General features: G+C 31.8%; 3 protein-coding genes and 1 long non-coding RNA gene across 5 annotated transcripts; 3 read left to right on the top strand and 1 right to left on the bottom strand.

Annotated features, from left to right (window-relative positions):
- The first annotated feature begins 1,699 nt into the window (after positions 1-1,699).
- LOC123881806 (probable pectinesterase/pectinesterase inhibitor 7) lies at positions 1,700-3,693 on the top strand. Its single transcript, XM_045930579.1, has 2 exons — positions 1,700-2,705; positions 2,948-3,693. Exons 1-2 carry the CDS (start codon positions 1,733-1,735, stop codon positions 3,637-3,639), a joined length of 1,665 nt encoding a protein of 554 aa, XP_045786535.1. The 5' UTR covers positions 1,700-1,732; the 3' UTR covers positions 3,640-3,693.
- Positions 3,694-5,681: 1,988 nt separating this feature from the next.
- Positions 5,682-10,112, bottom strand: LOC123881717. Of its 2 annotated transcripts, none has more exons than XR_006799585.1 (10): positions 9,797-10,112; positions 9,684-9,707; positions 9,469-9,495; positions 8,987-9,062; positions 8,641-8,709; positions 8,299-8,423; positions 7,922-7,958; positions 7,395-7,845; positions 6,430-6,741; positions 5,682-5,898 (listed from the first exon to the last, which is right to left on the bottom strand). It is a non-coding gene; the product is annotated as an uncharacterized LOC123881717 (long non-coding RNA). The 2 variants fall into 2 exon arrangements; XR_006799580.1 differs by having other exon boundaries at positions 7,395-7,566; positions 9,797-10,107.
- A 5,848-nt stretch (positions 10,113-15,960) lies between these two features.
- Positions 15,961-17,914, top strand: LOC123881624 (probable pectinesterase/pectinesterase inhibitor 7). Its single transcript, XM_045930376.1, has 2 exons — positions 15,961-16,946; positions 17,235-17,914. Exons 1-2 carry the CDS (start codon positions 16,511-16,513, stop codon positions 17,912-17,914), a joined length of 1,116 nt encoding a protein of 371 aa, XP_045786332.1. The 5' UTR covers positions 15,961-16,510.
- A 6,002-nt stretch (positions 17,915-23,916) lies between these two features.
- On the top strand, positions 23,917-24,837 carry LOC123881540. Its single transcript, XM_045930285.1, has one exon. The coding sequence runs from the start codon at positions 24,097-24,099 to the stop codon at positions 24,592-24,594; it is 498 nt and encodes a 165-aa protein (XP_045786241.1). The 5' UTR covers positions 23,917-24,096; the 3' UTR covers positions 24,595-24,837.
- Positions 24,838-25,095: the final 258 nt, after the last annotated feature.

Below are 25,095 nucleotides of genomic sequence, written 5' to 3'. Positions count from 1 at the left end.
ACTATTTTAATAACAAGTTGACCCATTAGATATAGATACAAAGACCAAAAATATTAGAGACAGCCAAAGTCTGTCTCAAAAATCCGTCTTCAACTATTGTTTTTTATTTATACTTAAAAAGAAAAAATTAATCAAGTTTATATGGATTTAGAGACAGGATAATTTAGAGACGAAATATTATTTCCGTTTCTAACATTCGTCACTAATACATATATTTTCATTTTTGTCACTAATTTTTTTTCTCTAATAGAGAAGAAATAAATTCCGTCTCTAAATTCCGCCGATATTTAAACTTTTTCTACGAGTGAATAAAGTGGGAATAAAAATGTGTATTGGAGACGATCAAGGTCATTTTGTGGCAGTAAAGACAAAATGGAAGTCACATATCCTCGAGGTTGCGGTAGGAGAAGCACTAGGTCTTATGAATGCTCTCAAGTGGGCTAAAGAAATACAACTGCATGACATGATTTTTTAGATGGATTTTAAATAGCCGCCTTTATATAGTAAAAAAACTTATATACCTCCGATTTTGGGGCTATCATTACTAATTGAAGGCTTTTATTAGCCACAAATATGATGCGTTTTCATGTTAAGCTCATTAGGAGACAAGTCAATGAAGTCGCCCATAGCCTTGCTTGAATGACTTCATCTTTTGCTAGATTTCAATAATTTTAACGATATTCTTTTTTTGTCAAGTAGTCTGGTATAACTGAAAATTTCACTCTTAAGATAGATAAATGGGATGACCGGACGGGGTTCGAACCACAACCCCTACTATATAATGTAATATACTGCCACTTGAGCTAAGCTTACGAGACAAATAAGTTGTTAACTATATTCTAACACGGTATAAAATAATAATAAATTGTACCAAAAAATAAATAAATAAATAAAATAAAAATAAATATATGTTCAATGGCAACGCTGTGGTTCTAACATTCCGATCAGTTAGTTGAATTGCACAGTATTGGATAATATGGTGATCCAAATTCTTTCTTGGTTAGATCAAGAGAACATTCAACCCTTTGCTTCTACGACTTTTTCTTTCTGTAACGACCTTGCCAATTTTTTTTAATTAATTCCATGAAGTTTTTTTTTTTTTTTGACCTAAGACTCCATGGAGTAGGTAGAAGGTACATGTACACTTGTGGTTTTATACTTTTATCAAAACATAAACTCGAGTAACAATATATGCATCCACGTTTGGAGTATGCACCTAAAAAAAAATAGTATATAGCAAGCAACCACGTAGTACGTATAACGGCTCTTAGAAAATCTTTCATTTTGTATCTTTGTGTCTAGTGATTGCTAGAGACCAACCCCACCGTTAACAACTTAATTATAATTTTATATTCCACGGAAATAAAATAAGTCTATGTTCCTATAAAAAAATAATAAAAACAAATAAATATGATCACAAAGAATATTTGCATACATCCACCATGCATGTTTAAGTTCGTATCCTTAATTCCTAACAAAATTAAATATTTCACAATATTATGTTGGTACTTGTGAATGCATTCAAGGTAGCCACAACTTCAACATCAAAGATACAAAGACAATTCAAATTCATCCTAGCAACTAGTTGACTTTACTTCATTCTCACTAATGATTGTAATGCGACAAAATATTCATCCTCTATATAAACCCTACAAACCATGCACCTTATAACCTCATCCTTCTATAGTTCTATAGCTAAAGCAACCCTTTATTCTTACATCCAAAAAAACCAATGGCTTTCAATAAGAAAACCATTCTACTTTCCATCTTGTTCTTTGTATCATTGTCTGTAGCAAATGGTGTTCCACCTGAAACCATTTGTGGGTCTACTATAGACCCTACTTATTGTAAAAATGTACTTGCCAATCAAAATGGCAACATTTATGACTATGGTCGCATTTCTATTCGTAAATCTTTATCCCAATCTCGGAAGTTCATTAATTCGATGGACTCGTATCTTCAAGGTAGCTCGTCTTTGTCTCAATCGACAATCCGTGCCCTTGAAGATTGTCGATTCCTCTCTGACTTAAGTTTTGAATACTTATCAAACACTTATGCCACTACAAATCAATCTAATAATGTTCTTCCAACAACTCAAGCTGAGGATTTTGAAACTTTTCTCAGTGCCGTTTTGACTAACCAACAAACATGTTTGGATGGTCTCAACACTATAGCTTCTGATCAAAGAGTGAAAAACGACGTGTCGTCATCACTCTCTGATGCCATAAAGCTTCATAGTGTCACCCTAGCTTTGTTCAAGAAGGGCTGGGTGCCTGAAAATAAAATAAGAACATCATGGCCACAAAACGGAAGACATTTGAATTTCAATAATGGTCGTTTACCATTGAAAATGTCAAATAAAGTACGTGCTATTTATGATTCAGCTAGACACCATGGAAGAAAATTACTTCAAACGAATAGTGGTGAAGATAGTGTTGTGGTGAGTGATATTGTAGTTGTTAGCCAAGATGAAAGTGGAAATTTTACCACCATCAACGACGCAATAGCTGCTGCACCGAATAACACGGTTGCTAGCGATGGATACTTCTTCATTTTAATCACTAAAGGTGTGTATCAAGAGTATGTATCTATACCCAAAAACAAGAAGTACTTGATGATGGTTGGAGAAGGAATCAATCAAACAGTTATCACAGGCGATCACAATGTTGTTGATGGGTCCACTACATTCAATTCGGCCACATTTGGTAAGCCATATTAATATTTTGACATATATATTGTTTTTTGTCAAGCAGCCTAATAGCTAGAATTTCACCATTTAAGGTGAATAAGTGGGTGTACCAGAATTCGAACTCCGATCCCTGCATATTACATGTAATGTCCCTGCCATTTGAGCTATGCTCACGGGGACACTTTGAAATATATTAAATATGGTCAAATTTATTTTGTCCTATAAAATTTTATTCACTAACTTAATATCGATCTGCAGCTGTGGTTGCTCAAGGGTTTGTGGCTGTAAACATAACATTTCGCAACACCGCTGGACCAGGAAAACACCAAGCAGTTGCAATGAGAAGTGGAGCAGATATGTCGACCTTCTATAGTTGCAGTTTTGAAGGGTATCAAGACACATTGTATACACATTCTCTAAGGCAGTTTTATAGAGAATGTGATATTTATGGAACTGTTGATTTCATATTTGGAAATGCTGCGGTTGTTTTGCAAAATTGTAACATTTATCCACGCCTTCCTCTAAGTGGACAATTCAATTCCATCACAGCTCAAGGTAGAACCGATCCAAATCAAAACACCGGAACGTCTATACAAAATGCAACTATTAAAGCAGCAGATGATTTGGCTCCCAAAGTTGGAACTGTTCAAACATATCTAGGAAGACCATGGAAGGAATACTCAAGGACAGTTTTTATGCAATCATCTATGGATAATTTCATAAACTCAGCTGGTTGGCATGATTGGAATGGTAGTTTTGCATTGAGCACGTTGTACTATGCAGAATACAATAATAGAGGTGCAGGTTCAAGCACTGTGAATCGTGTTACATGGCCTGGTTATCATGTTATTGGTGCTACTGATGCAGCCAATTTCACAGTGTCCAATTTCTTGAGTGGTGATGGTTGGATTCCTCAAACTGGTGTACCATACTTGAGTGGATTGACCTAGTCTATAATTCCAACACTATAGTATGAAGTGGTTGAATTTTCTATTTTTGGATATGTAAACGTGTTTCTCTCTATATGATTTCTATATGTACAAAATCATACAGTCCCCGTGCATTTTTGAGAGATACGAAATTTGAAATTTATTTATTTTAAAAGATATATCATATTACACGGTTACATTATGAAATTATAAATTAAATTAAAAAATTAATGTAATGTTTCTTAAAAAAAATTAATGTAATCTTGAATGGATAGACAAAATGGATACACAAAACACATAGCGTATGATAAAGTCTACATAAAATCATACAGTCCCCGTGCATTTTTAAGAGATACAAAATTTGAAATTTATTTATGGTAAAAGATATATCATATTACATGGTTACATTATGAAATTATAAATTCAATTAAAAAATTAATGTAATCTTGAATGGATAGACAAAATGGATACACAAAACATAGAGGGTATGATAAAGTTTACATAAAATCATACAGTCCCCGTGCATTTTTGAGAGATACGAAATTTGAAATTTCTTTATGGCAAAAGATATATCATATTACACGGTACCATTATGAAATTATAAATTCAATTAAAAAATTAATGTAATCTTGAATGGATAGACAAAAATGGATACACAAAACATAGAGCGTATAATAAAGTCTACATAAAATCATACAGTCCCCGTGCATTTTTGAGAGATACGAAATTTGAAATTTATGGCAAAAGATATATCATATTACACGGTTACATTATTAAATTATAAATCAATTAAAAAATTAATGTAATCTTGAATGGATAGACAAAATGGACGTCTACATAAAATCATACAGTCCCCGTGCATTTTTGAGAGATACGAAATTTGAAATTTATTTATGGTAAAAGATATATCATATTACACGGTACCATTATGAAATTATAAATTCAATTAAAAAATTAATGTAATCTTGAATGGATAGACAAAAATGGATACACAAAACATAGAACGTATAATAAAGTCTACATAAAATCATACAGTCCCCGTGCATTTTTGAGAGATACGAAATTTGAAATTTATTTATGGCAAAAGATATATCATATTACACGGTTACATTATGAAATTATAAATCCAATTAAAAAATTAATGTAATCTTGAATGAATAGACAAAATGGATACACAAAACATAGAGCTTATAATAAAGTTTACATAAAATCATACAGTCCCCGTGCATTTTCGAGAGATACGAAATTTGAAATTTATTTATGGGAAAACATATATCATGTTTCATGGTTACATTATGAAATTATAAATTCAATTAAAAAATTAATGTAATCTTGAATGGATAATGTATCTTACAGTCCCCGTGCGTTTTTTAGAGATATAAAATTTGAAAACTAATATTAAATTTAATTGATACACAAAACATAGAGCTTATAATAAAGACTACATAAAATCTTACAGTCCCCGTGCGTTTTTCGAGATATAAAATTTGTAAATTAATATTAAATTTAATGGATAAACAAAATGGATACACAAAACATAGAGCGTATAATAAAGGCTAGATAAAATCATACAGTCCCCGTGCATTTTTTCGAGATATAAAATTTGAAAATTAATATTAAATTTAATGGATAAACAAAATGGATACACAAAACATAAAGCGTATAATAAATGCTACATAAAATCTTACAATCCCCGTGCATTTTTTAGAGATATAAAATTTAAAAATTAATATTAAATTTAATGAATACACAAAACATAGAGCGTATAATAAAGGCTACATAAAATCATACAGTCCCCGTGCGTTTTTAGAGATATATAATTTGAAAATTAATATTAAATTCATATACATTGTGATCCAATGTGTTTCGCATAATTTGAATATGATGCTGGTGATTCAAACTCCTACACTCATCCCTTGAAATTGTGTGTATAGCATTATAGATATACAAAAGACTTTTTTTTATGTTGATCATCTAAATGTCATTACTCATGAGAAAATCTAATGTATATTATAGGTGTGAAGAAAATTCACAACATTAAAAAGCCAAAAGTCATTTAACAATGAATATATGAATGAGAAGTTACTTAGGGTAGAATAATAGTATAGTCGACATAAAATAGATTATACAAAGTAAAATAGCATTCTAATCAATTAGGTAAGACATTCAATTAACCCTTTATAACTTTGATGCAACTTATAAATCATGTAGAAAACTTCATTGTGCAACATAAATAGAATTTATAATTTAAGCCGTCATATTTTCTCTTCATCTTCTTTGCTGCAGAGAAAAGAAATGTAGTCAAGGAATGTCATTGATATGGCAATGAAAGTAAAATAAGTATACTATTTTTCATTCATTCTAGTGTCCAAATTTTCACTGGTACTAATCAAGTATTATTTATTTAAGATAAAACACAAAACCAGTGGCAGCTTGTAGAATAGGATTGCAAAGTAACAGCTTTTGGTTTTTCACCAAAATGGGATGGTCAAGATGCAGAAAGAAAAGAAGAAAAGCAGAGCTGAAAGTGACACAACACTGTGTGTTCTGCCTTGCCAATTTTTTTTTGTTTGACTGTGAAAGAATTACCAAAAGTAGGAGTTCAAGGTCAAAACGTGAAGTCTGTCAAACAATGCATCCTTTCATTCAATATCATTAAAAACAGGTGTTGTGTCACCATAGATTGAAGCAACAAAAATATAATATATATATATATATATATATATATATATATATATATATATATATATGGAATCCAAAAATGAAAATGAATATGGAATCCAAAAACGAAAATGGATTTGAATTGCTTACCTTCGCTGCAGTTGTGTGCTTGTTGCTGTGAGAAATGAAGCAAACCGAAAAACTGTGCGCAGAGGAAATTGAAGAAGAGAGGGTGAAAGATGGAAAGGAAATTTTGTATTTTAGGCTTTAGTAGAGGTGTTTGAATTTCAAAAGAAAGGTTTCCCAATTTGTTTGTGTCAGAGTAGGGCTAAAAGTTGGTACTGATGTAGTCTTTTGTAGCATAAGTGACATATCAAAACTATGCTTCGCTTTACCTCATTTCCCCTACACATACTCACATCTTTTTGACTTTATAACTCTGCAGTAGTTTCTCTTTGGAGTCTGCAAAACATGAATATCAAAACAAATCCAAATCAAATTATAGCATTGTCACCAAACCAATAAAATTTCCAAGTTAATTAAAAGCACATATATGAGTAACTAATTTATAAGTTCTTGAAGCATATAAAAAATCACATTCATATCACTTCAATTCTTCTATTTCCATGTAAAAATTCCAACCCATTTTATTACTTAAAATAAAGTAGATTCATATATATTTTTTTGAATTCCAACCAAAGATGAATCATACTTGATACATATACATATCATGAAATTTGCAAATATGATTTAATATAATATCACATATATCAAATATCAAACCAAATATAAGATAAAAGCACCAAAATAAGACCACAAATTAGCCATCAGTTTTGCATATTCACTCATTTGCTCAAACACTTTGTGGGTGCTCACTTTTACAATAAAAAAAAATTGAAAATCATATTTAATTAGCATTATACATGGACCACTTACTCAAATTAAAGCACAATCACATAAAAGAAATGAAATGTGAAATAAAAGCTAGTATGAAATGTAATATCAGTGACATGTCAAAACTAACATAAGAATTGGTTTTTGCATCAATCAACATTTCATATATAATATCAATACAAAATACTAATACTAAGAATATATATACATAAGTAACTTACCTACGGTGGAAAACAATACTCCAAAGCCATGAGTTGAATGAGAGAGGACATGGATCTACCTCCAAATCCATCAATACATCTTAACCACACCAACATTTTGATGAAATTGTTGAATGGAAAGAAGGGAATGTTATGATTTTATTCAACTGCAATGTAGTGGCCTATATAAAGCCTTTACAAAGGAAAAACAAATAAATTAAATCACTCTACTAAATCATTCCACTAACTGAAAACTGGTGTGTGGAAAAACCATCTAAATCCCACTAACAACTCCTAAGAAGTAGGGGGATATTTAACTAAAAGATAGAAACAAATCCTAATAAATATAACAACTAACTAACAATATTTTCAACAGAAATTCAAAGAAAAAAATACATAATCAAAACTCAGGAAATCCAAGGCAAGTTAATAGTGAAAACATATCACTTTATATCAGCAGGACTAACACATGCTGTCACAAACCCAACAATTAAGAAAATACATGTAATGATAGAATGTAGCAAAATATCACAACTCTCTCATCATACCTATCATCACTGTTTTGCTGTTTCCACCAAGAGAATCCTACATATACATCACCCAGGTAAATGTCATTATGAGATATTAGTTCATGTAGTCGAGATTTTATACAAAATAGTATAATTAAAGCTTTTTAGTATCACATGGCTGTAATAGTAATACATTCTAGCCACGTGGCTCTTGTTTTGATGGTATTTATATGTCAAACAGAATGACAAGGCAAACTTCAACAACGCATGAACTCATGAATAAACTTTAATATTATGCGCTTTTTTGTCCATTATATCTCACATTGTTTAAAGAATTATCCATATAGTGGGAAAGATAACCTATTGCGTATAAGCCTTTAAGAACACAGCTTGTGTTAAACAAAACTCGCACAAACCTGCAATAGTCGTGTTAATTTGCTATCCCGGTATGGCACGTGGCCTCCTTCTTTTCGCTTTTTTTCATCTCCCAAAGCACTAATCACATTTCCAAGAGCCAATAAACCTTTGTTGATATGAATTCCTAATCCATGAATAATTGATTATTAAACAACAGAGAAGTAGCCCTACAAAGAACTTAGCTAGAAGCAAAAAGGGCATTATTAATCGACTCATTTAAACTATGACCATTTTATTCCTAACCCTGTAATTATGTTGTATCATTAACAAAGATATCAGATAGTTTTCTCAAAGATTCATATTTTCACAAAGAATGACAACATTAGATAAAGAATTCACACCTCTACTTGGTGGTGATATGATTGAGTATAATTGATTATCTCATCAAGGACCAATGTTTTACCAATAACCTGAATAAAAAAGTCAAAGTCATCAGGAATATATTCAGCTCATCTTATAAGAGATTTACAAACACAAATATTCACATGAGAAATAAAAACTATATTTAAAAGTAGTAATCTGAAAGTGAGAAATAATGTCATCACGTTGACCAAAACTAAATGATAAATTTGGAGCACTATACAACTTCACATATAACACATTGAACTGGAAAATTAAAACTTTAAATTAAAACAACACATAGAAGCTATATATAAGTTGTGTTTAAGACGGAGTAAATAAGCTTACCTAATATAATAATCATGAGGCACAAAAACTTCATTTAGAGGACCAAAGTAGCCAAATAGTCTACAAATCTTTTGGCCTGCAAAGTGCAAATAGAGTATTACAGTTGATTTCATACAATTGTTGCAAAAATTTAAATAAATCATTTAAAAATATATGATGAAGAAGACACCATTTTTATAAAATACCTTAAAGTTGGTGATGTAGAAGCTAACAAATTATCTATTTTCACTAATTCTTTCACTAATTGCATACAAATGATGGTATAGAAAAGCACAAAATAATAAGACCACAAAGCCATCATTTTTTCCTTTTGAGACATTTCCTCAAACACTTTGAGTGCTCACTTTCACAATCAAATGAGAGTTTTCAAATAAGGAGAAATGAATAACTTGTGATGAAAAAGACAATAAATAATGGTGATAAAAGATTACACACATATTCAATGTTAAAGATTCATAAAAGAAAAAAGAAAAAGAAAAAACCTTTCGTTGGATTGGTGTGTCAAGAACCTGAAAAAATACAGAGCAACATAGCATCTATATGAGATTGGCAGCAGAATCAAATCAAACAAATAAAGAACAATAGAAATCAAACCATGAACTCTAATTTGTGAACCTGAACAAACAGTAAATTGCAAGAAAATAACATATTAACTAATCATGAACTTCCAAATTGACGAATCGTAAATTGTCGTTACCTGAAGATTGCGATGGAAGTGAATCTGTGAGGAAAATAACATATTAACTAATCATTAACGGTGGAAGTTAATCTGTACCAAAGTGAAAACAAAGAGAGAAAAAAAATTGTTACCTAGATTCTGGGAGATGAAGCAGAGAAACGGACGAAGAAATGAATGTTGAATGAAGGTGAAAGCAATGTTAAAGAATGTTAAAGAACGTGAAAGAAGAGGGAGGGAGAGAGAGTGTGTGATTTGAATTTGAAATTTGAATTGAGGGCAGAGAACGTTGCAGCAGCGTGAATGAGGAAATGAATGTTTGAATGAGGTGGAAGGATTTTTGGTTTGAATTTCTAACGAATGAGGACCAAGGACAGCATAAGCTTGCATCGATTTGGAATTTGATTTTGTTTTTTGATTAATTTGTTTCAATCTTGTTAACCAAAAGTGGGAAACAACACAGACGAGGAAAGCGACGTATCACCATGACTCCTGCCAGCTTTTTTTTTTTTTTTCTGTTCGTTTTGGGCCTAAATGCAATGGGCCTTGCATTTTCGACCCAATTTTGTGGCCCTTTGAGAATTTCTTCACACTTTTTTTCCCTCCATCATCAATTTTGAAAACATTGCCTAAATGAGGTTAAAATTTTGTCTAAACATGAAAGTTAAAATCCTATGTGGAGTAGCTTAAAGATTGACACCTGTTTTTTTTTGCTATTTGTTGGTTTGCAATTGTGTAGTTGTAGAGATGTCCAATTAGGAATATGAGACTTTGTTGTAAATTTTATTATAAAAGAATTGATATCATACACATCTCTCTCCAAAGGATATATGGTTGACTTAAGCAACGAATTCAGTTTAATTATGGTCCCTTATATATTGAAGGCCTAAATGCAACGACTACAACACCACCTTAAGAAAAACATGGAATCTGGAAATCTGTGTCTCACTTATAAATCATCTGAGTCCAAAAATCCATATCCATGGAATCTGGAAATAAACAATATATTTGATCCTTATCAAGATTGTTATAGATAAGATTATAAGTTGATGGAACTCAATTCCATTACTTGAAGAAGTATGATGCCGCTTGCAGAGAGAGCAACAGAGATGAGAGCCTACAAAGAGAGCAATGGGGTCTGATCAAAACAGTATTGGGAATTTATTCTCAAACACCACATTAATCACATTAATTGAAATAAAAAATTCATACAGTATTTGCAAATCACAGATAAATCCATTAAAAATCATACAATAGTCAGATTAATGCAACAAGATTCATAAAAAACCTTGGTAAGAAAAAAGTATCATCATCATCAGATTCAAAGTTTCACAAGAAACAGGGTTCCCTCCATCATCGTCATCAGTAGCACACCAACACAGGCCAACAACAAAAATATCTATGGACACGAGCCAACAATGCAGAATCTAAGTCTTTTAGTCAATTGGTTTTGTATTATTTTCATATATCGACGATTTTGTTTCCAAGTTGAGCTAAGTCATGCTTCTTGTGAAAAATTACTTTTGGGAGGATTAATCATTTTCCAAAACAATATACAGGAAACAGCTGAGAAACTAAAAGGAGATTAAAGGGTTACTTCTTCTAAACAATGAACCCTGTAGATGTTAAATCAAGGTTGTCAGAACCGGACCGGTCATCGAACCGGTGAGCTTAGCGGTTCAAGGTTCAATTGGTCGAACCGGGGTTCAACCGGGTCGGACCGTTTTTAATTAAATATATATTTTAATTAATATATAAATAATTCTGTCAAAAAAATATTAATATAGTGTAAAAAAAACATGTTGAAGATTTATTTTTTTAAGAGCTTTGGGCTTCTCTTATAAGATATAACTAGCAACTTTGCTAAAAAAGCCCAATCCATAATAAACCCTAATTATAGTATTTATAACTCTCAAATCTTGATGAGGCATAACCAGCAGCCTCCACAAAATTCTTCTTGTCTCATTGTCTGATTTTACTCTTCTTCTCCCACCTTTTTAACTCTTCTTTTTTTACAAATTTCTATTGTTAAAGGAACAATAGATCCTTTTTATTTTATCAATCTCCTCTTAGCCCTGATATTCCACTCCCACAACATCATTACACAACCTATTTTCAATTTCAACAAAGTTGGAATTTTTATTTTATATATATGTTGTTGTTGGCTTCCTGTGTTGGTATTGAAAATAAATGAAGAAGCTAAAACTTTAAGTATTTATTAAAATAATTTGCAAAAGAAAAAATCAAGAAAAGTTTTGCAGTGATTATGACTTTAAAAAATGGCCACTAGAGGAGGAAGAGGAACGAGTCAGTTTTTATTTTTTTTTTCCTTGAAATAGAGTTAACGTGTTTGTTCCTTTTCCTTGATTTTTTTTTCATAAAAATTAAAAAAAAAAAAATACTGAAACGTTATAAAAAAAACTAAAATGAAAAAAAAAAAAAAAAACAGACCGCCAAACCGCCCAGACCGACCGGTCCGGTTCACCGGTTCGGCACCGGCTCATACGTTTTTTTACCGGTTTGTTTCCTCAGCGGTTTTAAGTGTTAACCGGACCGGATTTAGGTCCGGTTCTCGGTTCGACCGGCTGGTCCGGTCCGATTTTGACAACCTAGGTTAAATCAATAAGATGTTGAACTAAAAAAAAAAGGTAACGGAACGGTGTTAATAGAGAAGGGAACTATATATTTGTATATTTGTTGATAACTTAAGGGAGGTTAGTGTATTTTTTTAAACATGAGGGGCTGTCAGTGTCATTTTAACAGACCTCAGAGAAGATTAGTGTATTTTTCCCAAAAAAATATTCTAACAAGAGAGCCTACAAAGGACTCATTTGAAACCAAAACTATATTCAAGGCTAATGCTACGATGGACCACCTTCACAAGTGGTCCACCGTGAACAAGTGATCATCCATAAATTTTTTGAAAATCATTTGATATGTTATTGAGACCCATCAAGATTTACGTTAAATAATAAACCGTTAATCTTGATATGTCTCAATAACATATTAAATGGTTTTCAATTTTTCTAAATTTTTTTATGGATGATCTATATGATATAAACTTTCAATCCAACGGTGGATTTTGTAAAATTCGTATTCGTTATAATGTTATTCATGACTGGTTCATCATGGACCACTTGATGAAGTGGTCCATATTAGAATTTACCCTATATTCAATTCACCACATCTTTTATCAAGCTACCCTCAAATTTTGGTTCACCTTTAATTCAGGGCTAATGCTACGGTGGACCACTTGTGAAGGTGGTCCACCGTGGACAAGTTATTTACGGAATATGAATTTTACGAAATTCACTATTGGATTGAAAATTTATATCGCATAGATCATCCATAAATTTTTGAAAATTATTTGATATGTTATTGTGACCCATCAAGATTTACGTTATTTAATAAACCGTTAATCTTGATGTGTCTCAATAACATATCAAATGATTTTCAATTTTTCTAAATTTTTCTATGAATGATCTATATGATATAAACTTTCAATCCAACGATGAATTTTGTAAAATTCGTATTCGTTATATTGTTATTCACGACTTGTCTACTATAGACCACATGATAAAGTGGTCCATATTAAAATTTACCAGCTGCATATATTCTACTAACAATTTAAAATATGTTTGGTGTAAACACAATTAATAATACTACCATTCGTCAAAAAAAAAAATTAATAATACTACCAAGAGTGCTACTATTACCAACTTCTATAACTGATGGAATATTGGAATTAGTGACATTCACGTCTATATATTAGTGTTACATATTAGCAGGGGCGGCCTAGGCCGGCCGTGGCATAAGGTCTCTTAAAAATGAGGGCTACAAAAAAAAATTATCGGATAGTAGTATTAGTAAGTTAGGGGGTATAAAAATTAATTATTTATGTTAGAAAATGTTGTAAGGGCAGTAAGGCTCAGCCAACCCGTTTTCCTAAGGAAAAAAAATAGCAGACAAGATAAGTCTATCTTGCGTTTTGCGTTTTGCGTTCTACGTATTCTTTCTCAAAAACTCAATTAATTCACCACCACTAGGCGTCGACCAGCCACCATCACCGGCGGCATTAACGTCGATTAACCTCCTTCTTTCTATTCTCAAAAACTCCATTAAAGTTGAAACAAAGGCAAAAACTAAATTTTACAAGTTAGGGTTTCTAAAATTTGCAATGTAAAATCACAATTTTTCTATTTTAATTGTGTTTCCAATTCTCAATTCTCATCATTCTTTTTCTCCCAAAGTTAATTACTGATAGGGATGTTCTTTTGTTTCTATAAAGTGGAGAGGATATTCCTAGTTTCAACATGATAATGTTTTAATGTTTATTGTCCTATTTGGTTTGATGTGTTGTCCTATTTGGATTGTTTTAATTGCTAATTACGTTCTTTTTTTCTTTTTTTACCGGTTCAACTTCAATGTTGTCTATTTGGATATCTCATTTTGGTCTTTTCAAAAAAAAAATGTTGTCTATTTGGTTCTACTTTAATTGCTATAATGTATTTTGTTGTTATTGTTAGACTATGAAACTTTTTTATGTTAATTAGAAGAATAATTATAATTTTATGTTATTTGCAATTTAAATCGATGATGATTTTTTTATAAAAAAAAGTTACATTTTTTTTTATTAAAGGTCCACTTTCATATTTCGCACAGAGTCTCCAAAAACTCGAAGACGCCACTGCATATTAGGATCTAAGTATATATCATTGGGTTTTTTCCTCACAAAGTCAAATAGTACTAATGCTAGTATATGGTCAATTGCATTTGCAGCCCCCCCGGTGGTTCGAACTTTCCAATCAGTTAGTTGAATTTCTCAATATTGGATAATATAGTGAAAATTCTTTGATGAGATCATGAGAGAACATTCAAGTTCAACTAGGCATGGCAATGGGTACCCGCGGGTACGGTTTTTACCTTCCCCGTTCCCCATACCCGAATCATTGATAAATACCCGTTCCCCGCCCATTACCCGACGGGGATGAAAAATTGAACCCAAACCCCGTCCCAAATGGGTTCGGGTTTACCCAAATGAGTTCGGGTATCCCCGTACCTTGCCCTGTCCTGCTGAACCTTACCCGAACCCAAAATTTTCCCGAACGCTGACATACATACAATACAAAAAATTTCAAATAATAAAGTACAAACCAAAATTTCAATGCATTAAACATACAAATGAAATGATATTCCAAAATATCAAACCAAAATTATCAAAACCATAAATGAAACATAGCAATATAAGATGTGTAGAACTTGAAAAGTTTGGAATGGAATTGAGAGAGAAGGAATCATTACTGCTTGTTAGGAAGTGAAATTATTGGAAGTGAGAAAGAGAATTAGGTGGAGGTGGGAAGTGGCAAAGACGTGAAGTGGGAATTGGGAAGCGAGAAGATGAGTTATATGATTTGTGACATTATAAATAAATAGGGGTAATATAGTAATTTTATATAAACGGGCGGGTTCGGGGACGGGTTCAGGGTGGGTACCAATATCTCCGTTACCCGCCCCATCCCCATGTTTTGTAATCGGGGAAAACCCAAACCCGAACCCAAACCCAGTCAAATCGGTTTTTCCCCGTCAAACTCGGGGTGGGTTCGGGCGGGTACCCGCGGGTACGGGTTCTGTTGCCATGCCTAAGTTCAACCCTTGCCACGACTTTCTCTTTCTGTGACGTCTAGTGATGTTGTTAGAAACATATATGGTCTATAACTATAGATTATCACATTTGTGGTTTTTCGTAACATAGTAACAATATATGCATCCACGTTTGCACCTAAAAAAAATAGTATATAGTAGCAACCACGTTTATGTCGTCTCGTAGAAAATCTATCGTTTTGTATTTTTGTGTCTAGTGATTGCTAGCGACCAACCACACCGTTAACAACTAAATTAGTACTTTTATATTCCACGGCAATAAAATAAGTCTATGTTCCTTAAAAAAACAAACGTAAACAAATAAATACAATCCCAAAGAATATTTGTATACATCCACCATTACATTTGAAGGATGTTTAAGTTCATATCCTTAATTCCTAACAAAATATAATATTTCACATAATATTATGTTGGTACATGTGAATGCATTCAAGGTAGCCACAACTTCAACATCAAAGATACAAAGACAATTCAAATTCATTCTAGCAACTAGTTGACTTTCCTTCATTCTCACTAATCATTATAATGCGACAAAATATTCATCCTCTATATAAAAACCTACAAACCATGCACCTTATAACCTCATCCTTCTATAGTTCTATAGCTAAAGCAACCCTTTATTCTTACATCCAAAAAAACCAATGGCTCTCAAACACAAAATCATTTCCTATGATCTACTTTCAATCTTGTTGTTTCTATCATTGTGTGTGGCAAATGGTATTCCACAAGAAACCATTTGCAAGTTTACCTTAGACCCTACTTATTGTAAAACTTTACTTGCCAATCAAAATGGAAACATCTATGACTACGGTCGCATTTCAATTAGAAAATCCTTATCCCAAACCCGTAAGTTCATGAACTCAATGAACTCTTATCTTCAAGGTAGCTCGTCTTTTTCTCAATCCACAATTCGCGCTATTGAAGATTGTCAATTCCTTGCTGACCTAAACTTTGAATACTTATCATACACTCATGCTACTACAAATCAATCGAATAATGTTCTTCCAACTTCTCAAGCTGAAGATTTTGAGACTTTCCTCAGTGCCGTTTTGACGAACCAACAAACATGATTGGATGGTCTGAACACTATAGCTTCTGATCAAAGAGTGAAAAACGACTTGTCGTCATCACTCTCCGATGACATAAAGCTTCATAGTGTCACCCTAGCCTTGTACAAGAAAGCTTGGATGCCTGAAAATAAAATAAGAACATCATGGCCACAAAAAGGAAAACATTTGAATTTTAAAAATGGTCGTTTACCATTGAAAATGTCAAATAAAGCACGTGCTATTTATGATTCTTCTAGACACCATGTAAGAAAACTACTTCAAATGGTCACTAATGAAGATAATGTTGTCGTGAGTGATATTGTGGTTGTTAGCCAGGACGGAAGTGGAAATTTTACCACTATCAACAACGCAATAGCAGCTGCACCGAATAACACAGTTGCTAGTGATGGATACTTCTTCATTTTTATCACTAAAGGTGTATATCAAGAGTATGTATCTATACCAAAAAACAAGAAGTACTTGATGATGGTTGGAGAAGGAATCAATCAAACAGTTATAACAGGCGATCACAATGTTGTTGATGGGTTCACTACATTCAATTCAGCCACATTTGGTATGTAGAATTAATACTTCTATATATATATATATATAATTTTTTTTTGTTGGTGAAGTAGCCTAGTGACTAGAAATTTCACCCTTAAGATGGATAAGTGGGATGATCGGGGTTCGAACTCTGGCCCCCTGCATATATAATGCAACGTGCCAACTGAGCTAAGTTCACGGGACACTTCAACATATATTAAATATGGTCGTCAAATTTATTTTTTGTCCCTATAAAATTCATTTAGTCCCTACAAAAATATATTTGTTCACTAACTTGATGCTTTATTTGGATTTGCAGCTGTGGTTGGTCAGGGGTTTGTCGCTGTAAATATAACGTTTCGCAATACTGCTGGACCAGGAAAACATCAAGCAGTTGCACTGAGAAGTGGAGCAGATATGTCGACCTTCTATAGTTGCAGTTTTGAAGGGTATCAAGACACATTGTATACACATTCTCTAAGGCAGTTTTATAGAGAATGTGATATTTATGGAACTGTTGACTTTATATTTGGAAATGCTGCAGTTGTTTTACAAAATTGTAACATTTATCCTCGCCTTCCTCTTAGTGGTCAATTCAATTCCATCACAGCTCAAGGTCGAACCGATCCAAATCAAAACACCGGAACGTCCATACAAAATGCAACTATTAAAGCAGCAGATGATTTGGCTCCTAAAGTTGGAACAGTTCAAACATATCTAGGAAGACCATGGAAGGAATACTCAAGGACAGTATTTATGCAATCCTCCATGGATAGTTTCATAAACCCAGCTGGTTGGCATGATTGGAATGGTAGTTTTGCATTGAGCACTTTGTACTATGCAGAATACAATAATAGAGGTGCAGGTTCAAGCACTGTGAATCGTGTTACATGGCCTGGTTATGGTGCTACTGATGCAGCCAATTTCACAGTGTCCAATTTCTTGACTGGTAGTTGGATTCCTCAAACTGGTGTCCCTTTCTTGACTGGATTGATATAGTCAAATTTAAACACCAAGTTGTTGATTTGTATATTATTATTACATTCTCTCTTTATAAACATTTTGTATGTATTTTCAAAAGGGAATATGTATATGAAACTTTGTTTTTTATTAAGATTGTTAATTATTACTATTAAATTAAACTAAGTGTCTTGCTAACCACTAATTAAGGAACTAACAAGAGAGAAAAAAAAATATGAATTGAAAAAATTAGAATTTATATTTTTAAAGTATTTAACTATACAATTTTAAGGAAAAAATTCTAAATTTATAAATTTGTATTTGTACCCTTAACTAGTGCCATGATGCACTAGTAAACATTTCCCATTAATAATTAGTATTGTTCATGAATTTTATTCATGATAAAAAAATTCAATACAAGGTGGATACTAATGAAATAACTGCGGATTAGCGATAAAACAAGTTGCTTAAACTAATTCGGATAATAATGAAATAACTGCGGACTAACGATAAAACAAATTGTTTAAGCTAAATTCGTTAGCTACTCGATTATCTTGTCTCTTAACAAAAGTGACCTTACGGTTGTTATTTAATTCTAACAATCTTTAGCATTCTTCTATAATAACCCCAAGCTCTCTGTGATTTCTATTGTTGCCATTAATGTTTGGCACTACTTGTAGACGATCTGACTCTATAAGAATTGTTCAGCCATCTAAGCAAGAGTTCAAGTATACCCATGGCCTCTTAAGCAGGCCCCAACACAAAGTGACATGGCTATTTTTGACGTAGTGCGGTTATCTAAAGCCTCAATCATCTCAAACATCATAGGAACAAAACCTACTGCATTTGGATATAACGTACATATTTAAGTAGTGGGAGGGTAAAAATGGAAATGTGTAGGATGCGCGAGAAGTAGATAGGGTGGTAAAAAAAAAAAAAATTAAGTGAAGGCCCGTTATTTTAATTTCTCACAAGCAGACTAAAAATTTCTTCGAATTTTAGTTCTTTTAAATTTACCGTCGTCAAGTTTATTCCATGTTTGTTATAAAGTTCACGGTACATGTTTCACCAGCCAATGACTCAAATAGAAAGAGATTAATCGTACCCTTAATGAACATGAGCTAGATTGAACATGGAGATGAGTCTTCTTGATCGTGGGAATTTATGTTTGAGAAGAAGGGTTTCAGGGAAATGGGGAAAAAAAGGGTGAAATGACATTTGTTTAGTTTTAATAGAAAAACTATATTTGAAAAATCCGTATTAAAAATTGTATCGCAAGCATAATTATACCTATATCATATAAATAGATAAAATATAGACCGATTTCACAAAATTATAACCTTTGTTTAAATTTTTAGTTTGGTGTTAAAATTTAATTCTTAAAGTATGTAAAAAAAATCATTTTTAAAATAGATAAATGAGATGTTCTTTTAAAATTTTAATTGATTATTTTATTGAAGTCTCATTTTTCAACCATAATAAAAAAGCCAACAACAAAATATTGGATAAACTGAATACCAAAAAAAAAAAATATTGGATAAACTAGTAAAACAGTAAAAAAAATAATAGTAAAATCGGTCCAGAAAAACTAATACTGTTCTACTGGTAAACTTTCCGTCAATTTTTTTTTTTTTTTGACGCAGAATTAATTTTGTTTTAAGCAAAAGAACTAATCGTAAACTAAAAATTTAAAATATAAATATAAATAAAATAAAACAGCATGTGAAAAATGGTGGCTTAACATGAAAATCCCTTTCATGTAGAGACAAATTCATTTCCGCACAAAGTTTTTGTCTCTCACGTGCTACGCGAGTTCCTCGCATTCTTAGAATATTATTTCTTTTTCTTTGGTTGTAGTTTTGGACCCAAAATGATTTTTTTTTTTCTAAAGAAGAAAATTAAAGGTGATTAAATAGAGTGTCGTATGAGATTTAATTTGGTTCCCGTATATGTTCTTACTAATCGAGTAAAATTCATGGAAATATCAATTTAATATTATTTTTCAAGTAATTTATTGGTGGTTAGAAATTTTCCTTTAAGGTAAACAAGTGAGATAACCAAAATTTGAATTTCTGACTCATTTGCCAACCAAATTTTCTCCATATATATTCTCAATTTGTGACTTTTTTTTTTGTTTACCTGTCAATTTGTGACTAATAGCAAATGAGCATTGCTAAATGGAACGACAAGTTCCAAGCACGACAACGCACGACCTCTTTAAAACAGATTGAATTTCCTTTTATAATTGAATTTCCTTTCATAATTGATAATTAATTAAACAGTTATTTAGGAATTTGTATCTAATTTGATTTATCAATAAATAATATTTTTACAGATATAAAAAAAATAATATAATATTTTTACCTGTTCTTGTTGATTTTACCTGATCGGAAAGGAAGACCGCGCCGGCGTTTCGTTCGTGTGAGCTCTTGTTGAAGCGGAGGGGAGTTGTGTACCTGCAGGTACTCCGACGCTCAAGTCAGTGAGGTGAAGTGAAGGTTTTTTGTGCTAAAGTATACATACCTCGAGGAATGGCAAGGAGTTGGGTATATATAGCCTCAGCGCTGGGCCAAGGCCCTTGATGACATTAATCATCATCAAGTGACTGCCGGAAAACGGCTGGAAAGCCTTGATGAACAGTTAATGCTCATCATTTCGGTTAACGGCCGTTACAATACGCGTAGGTATTGTGACCGTTGGTGTGTCGAACAGGTCGTCGAGCATTGTTGCATTAGGGCTTGCTCGGTAGCGGTTGCTCGTAGTCTTTTGGTATTTGGGCTTCTATGCCCGGTCCAGGACACTTATCATCGGAAAAAAATCAGTTTTAGGTTTATAGAATGTTTGATGTGTCACAAACTAATCATGATATTGGTACGAATACCGTTAGCGATGATTAATTTCAGTCTCTAGTTTATATTACGAATCAAATACATTAAATATTCTATGAATCTAAAAAATTATTTCTCTTATAATAAGTACCAAATTGTTTGTAAATTTTAAACAAGCCGAACTTAAGTTGAAAAAAATGATTCATGTAACTCAAACTAAGTTTTGAGTGGAACCAATTTTTATTGAATCGAGTCAAGCTCAGAAGAGTTCGACTCGATTCATTTTTAGTCCTATTAAAAATTTATACAAAATATAATACTCTATAAATAATATAGATTGCTTGATGTAAAGTTGTTGTTTTTGGATGCCCACCGTTTGCTATAAAAAGATAGGAAAAGAAGATATAAAAAAAACCTCAACAAAATGAATGATCACCGCTTGGAATAAAGATGTCGTGCGTATTAGACGATAATTTGAGTCGTGCAACAAAGCATTTTCCATAGCAAATACACTTTTTATCATGGTACCTCAAAAAATTACTTTTTATATTTAAAAAAAATGGTAAATACACTCATTAATCTATATCCATTCAATATTTAACTTACCCAATTCTTTTTATTTTGGTCAAGTAAATTAGTGGCTAAAAAATTCACCTTAAAGGTGAATAAGTGAAGTGTTCCGGGTTCGAACCCGGATTATTATACATATAGTACGATGTCCCTACCAACTGAGCTAAGCTCACGGAAACAACGTACCCAATTCATCCCTTGATAAAAATTAATTAACTGATTCATTGAAGTTGATCCATTTAATTTAATTCATAAATTGATATTTTTTATGGAAATTTCATAATATAGATTAAATTTCATCTGTCTAAATATTTTTCTAAATTCATCATACCACTCTAAATAATATCATACTCCCTCCGGCCTCATATGTAAGGAAAGGTAACTTTTTTAGATTCATTGAAAAAAATGGTGTGTTCGGTCTAAAATTTAGGCTAAATACATCATTTTTCCAATGAATCTAAAAAAACTACTTTTGCTTACAAATGAGGCCGGTATTGAAAAAAAGAATCTTAATATCGGTTTTTTTTATTGTATATATATAAGTACAAATTTTTCATCATCGTTTAATGGTGATTAATTTTCATCGAGTAACATATTATTATTAAACACACAACAGCAATTCTCGCAATTCAACCGAACTTTTTCCATAAAATATTTTATTAGGATTTTAACAAATTAATGGATTTTTTTTATACATTACAATTTATTTTGTCACCCCTAACTAATCTTTGTCGAAAAGTCTCCATTCAACTAAATTTTCTTCAAAAATAAAGTCATTAGATTTTATCTAGTGGTAAAAGATTTGCGTAGAATGCATTAAGTCTCAAATTATGACTACATTATAATTTTTTTAAAAAAAATTAAAAAATAAGAGTTACGAATAAAACTCATAATTAATTATTTGAATCTTTTCCCAAAAAAAATAACTAATTATTTGAATTTTTTATCACTCGAACCAATTACATTTTAGTAAACCAACTACCTATTCTCATTAAATAAAGGGTAAATAGGGTTTTACCCCCTGCAAAATAAGCCAATTTTGCATTACCCCCTGCAAAAACAAAAAAACTTGGGATTACCCCCTGTAATATGAAGATTCTCTCTTTTTACCCCCTGCTTGACAACTTGGCATAGAATCTTTATTTTTTATGAGGTGGCATGCATATGTGGCATTTATTTCATTTTTATTTTTTTAATTTGCACATGTCATTTTTATTATTAAATAAATTGGTGACAAATATTTAAAAAAAAAATATGTTAATTCAAAAAGATATGTTAATCCATTGTTTCTAGAGAAGTGATATTTACCACGAATCACATTTTAACGAGAATCACGAAGGAAAACGTGTCATGCGACTGATTGGCTCTGGTTTATTCTTTTTTGTTTATTTATTTTAATTAAAAATCATATCTTTTAATTTTTGAAAAGTCGGTGAATTTTATAGCCTAAACCACCATCTTTGATAGAATGGAATTGAATAGAAACACAATGGCTGGTAAATTAAGATGCTTCAAAATAACCATATTCCATTGGAAATTAATAGCAAAGAATTTGCATAAAATCCCAAATCTTTCTTCTTAATATTCCATCAATTTGATTTTGATAAAGTTTGAATAAACAAGAAGCCACGAAAATTGAAAATTGAAAATTTCTGTCAACAATCAATAAATAAACTACAACCCCATAACCTAAATTTAAAATTTCAACAAAGGCAGAAACTGGGTTTTTGAATTTATGAGTTAGGGATTGAATTGATGGGATGAAGAATTGGGAAGGAGAATTATGTTTTTGGGTTAGGAAGAAATTGGGTTGTTGCAAATGGATGAAGAATAGAAGAACAAAAGAAATTTATGATTATATTTCTGGGTTTACTTCCTCCATCACCGAGATTGATTTTTGGAAGAAAAAAATTGGGTTCTTTTTGGATTGTTGTTCTTGGTGGTGTTGATGATTTTGTTGATGTTGTTGTTGTTCTTGGTGGTGTTGATGTTGTTGTTCTTATTGAATGATGAAAGTTATCGTGGTAGGGATGAAGGGAAAATTAGAAAAGAATTTATTATTATTTTTTTAATTTTTAGTTTATTTAATAATAAAAATGACATGTGCAAATTAAAAAAAAATTATAAAAAAAATTAAATGCCACATATGCATGTCACCTCATAAAAAAAAAGATTTTATGCCAAGTTGTCAAACAGAGGGTAAAAAGAGAGAATCTTAATATTACGGGGGGTAATCCCAAGTTTTTTTTGCAGGAGGTAATGCAAAATTGGCTTATTTTACAGGGGGTAAAACTCTATTTACCCTAAAATAAAATAAAAATAGGCAGGCTGGTTTTCAGATTAATATCTAAAATTGTAAAAGTAGTTTGATAAAATAAAAAAAATTATCGAGTAGTCTAGCGGCTAAAAATAAAGAGGAATAAGTGAGATGATCGAGATTTTAATCCCGACACCCTGCATATAAATTTTGCCCTACAATGTTACGTCAACTGAGCTAAGCTCACTGGACTGATAATTTTTTTTTCTTTTTTGACTGATAATTTTTTTTTTATAAAACTTTTTTTGGTAAAATTTTTAAAAACAACAAAAAAAATCGCATTAAATTAAACAACTTTTTCATATACATCTTATCTTTTTAATTTTAATCGATTTTAAACTTTTCCTAACCTACCAAACCATAAACATAAGAATCTCCTATCTAACCTCGATATCCACCGCATCTTCAAACAACAACCCAAAATTTCAATTCTTCTAAAGCACCCTTTTTCACAAAAATCCCAATTTCCCAATCATCATAAGCTACTACTAATTGTTTTCTTCACCATGCATTCAACAAAATTGATTTTGATTTTTTTAATCTCTTTAACAATATCATCATCATTATCATCATCTACCTTAATCCTACAACAACCAGACTCGGTAACAGCATACGATCTTCTAATGGAATATGGTTTCCCAATGGGTCTTCTTCCAATAGGAGCAATTGGGTATTCGTTAAACAGAGAAACAGGGCAATTTTCTGTGTATTTTGAGAAAACTTGTACTTTTACTATTGAAAGTTATACGCTTAGTTATAAGAGTACTATTTCTGGTGTGATTTCTCAAAATAGGCTTTATAAATTGAAGGGTGTTTCTGTCAAGATTGTGCTTTTGTGGTTGAGTATTGTTGAGGTTTCTCGTAAGGGTAATGATATTGAATTTTCTGTTGGGATTACTGGTGCTAGTTTTGGAGCTGAGAATTTCCTTGAATCTCCTCAGTGTGGTTGTGGCTTTGATTGCAACGATGTTCTTCGGTTAAACGGTGACGTTTCTGATATTTAGGTTTTTTTTTGTATTGTGTATTTGTATTTTATGATGATGATTCAATTTAGGAATGGATTATTGAGCTTTTTTCTGTTGGAAATTATAGATCTATCTTTATCTATGTTATTATTGTTTCTTTGAAATTAATTAATAATAGGTGAATTTTATGAGGGTTTATTTTGTTTCCACTCATGTGAATTAGGACTTTTTGGTGATTTGCTGTACAATTTGCCTTTGAATCCAAACAAGGGTTGATGGCATCATTCTATTGTCTTTTGCCCTGCCTTGAGCATATGGTTTGTCTTTTTGGTTCATATAAAGAAGTACTATGATGATAGATATAAAAAAATATCAATGATTGCTGCTATTATTATTGTCATGAAACGGCTTAAAGCCTCCATGAACTTTTTTCTTTATTAACCTATGGTTCCTGGGTGTCGGGGTATGGAGGAATCGGTAATCCAGAATTTGACGGCAAGTCAAATTTGATTAATAATTGTTCTAAACAATTCGTTCATT

Source organism: Trifolium pratense, linkage group LG1, assembly GCF_020283565.1.
Source record: "Trifolium pratense cultivar HEN17-A07 linkage group LG1, ARS_RC_1.1, whole genome shotgun sequence".
NCBI classification, from domain to species: domain Eukaryota; kingdom Viridiplantae; phylum Streptophyta; class Magnoliopsida; order Fabales; family Fabaceae; genus Trifolium; species Trifolium pratense.
This window is presented reverse-complemented; position numbering and strand designations above follow the sequence as displayed.

Excerpts from the sequence above, each read along its gene's own strand:
- LOC123881540 (XM_045930285.1), top strand. The coding sequence starts at position 24,097 with ATGCATTCAACAAAATTGATTTTGATTTTTTTAATCTCTTTAACAATA.
- LOC123881806 (XM_045930579.1), top strand. The coding sequence starts at position 1,733 with ATGGCTTTCAATAAGAAAACCATTCTACTTTCCATCTTGTTCTTTGTA. Across the intron at positions 2,706-2,947 it reads ATTCAATTCGGCCACATTTG|CTGTGGTTGCTCAAGGGTTT; the intron begins GTAAGCCATATT and ends ATCGATCTGCAG.
- LOC123881624 (XM_045930376.1), top strand. The coding sequence starts at position 16,511 with ATGCCTGAAAATAAAATAAGAACATCATGGCCACAAAAAGGAAAACAT. Across the intron at positions 16,947-17,234 it reads ATTCAATTCAGCCACATTTG|CTGTGGTTGGTCAGGGGTTT; the intron begins GTATGTAGAATT and ends TTGGATTTGCAG.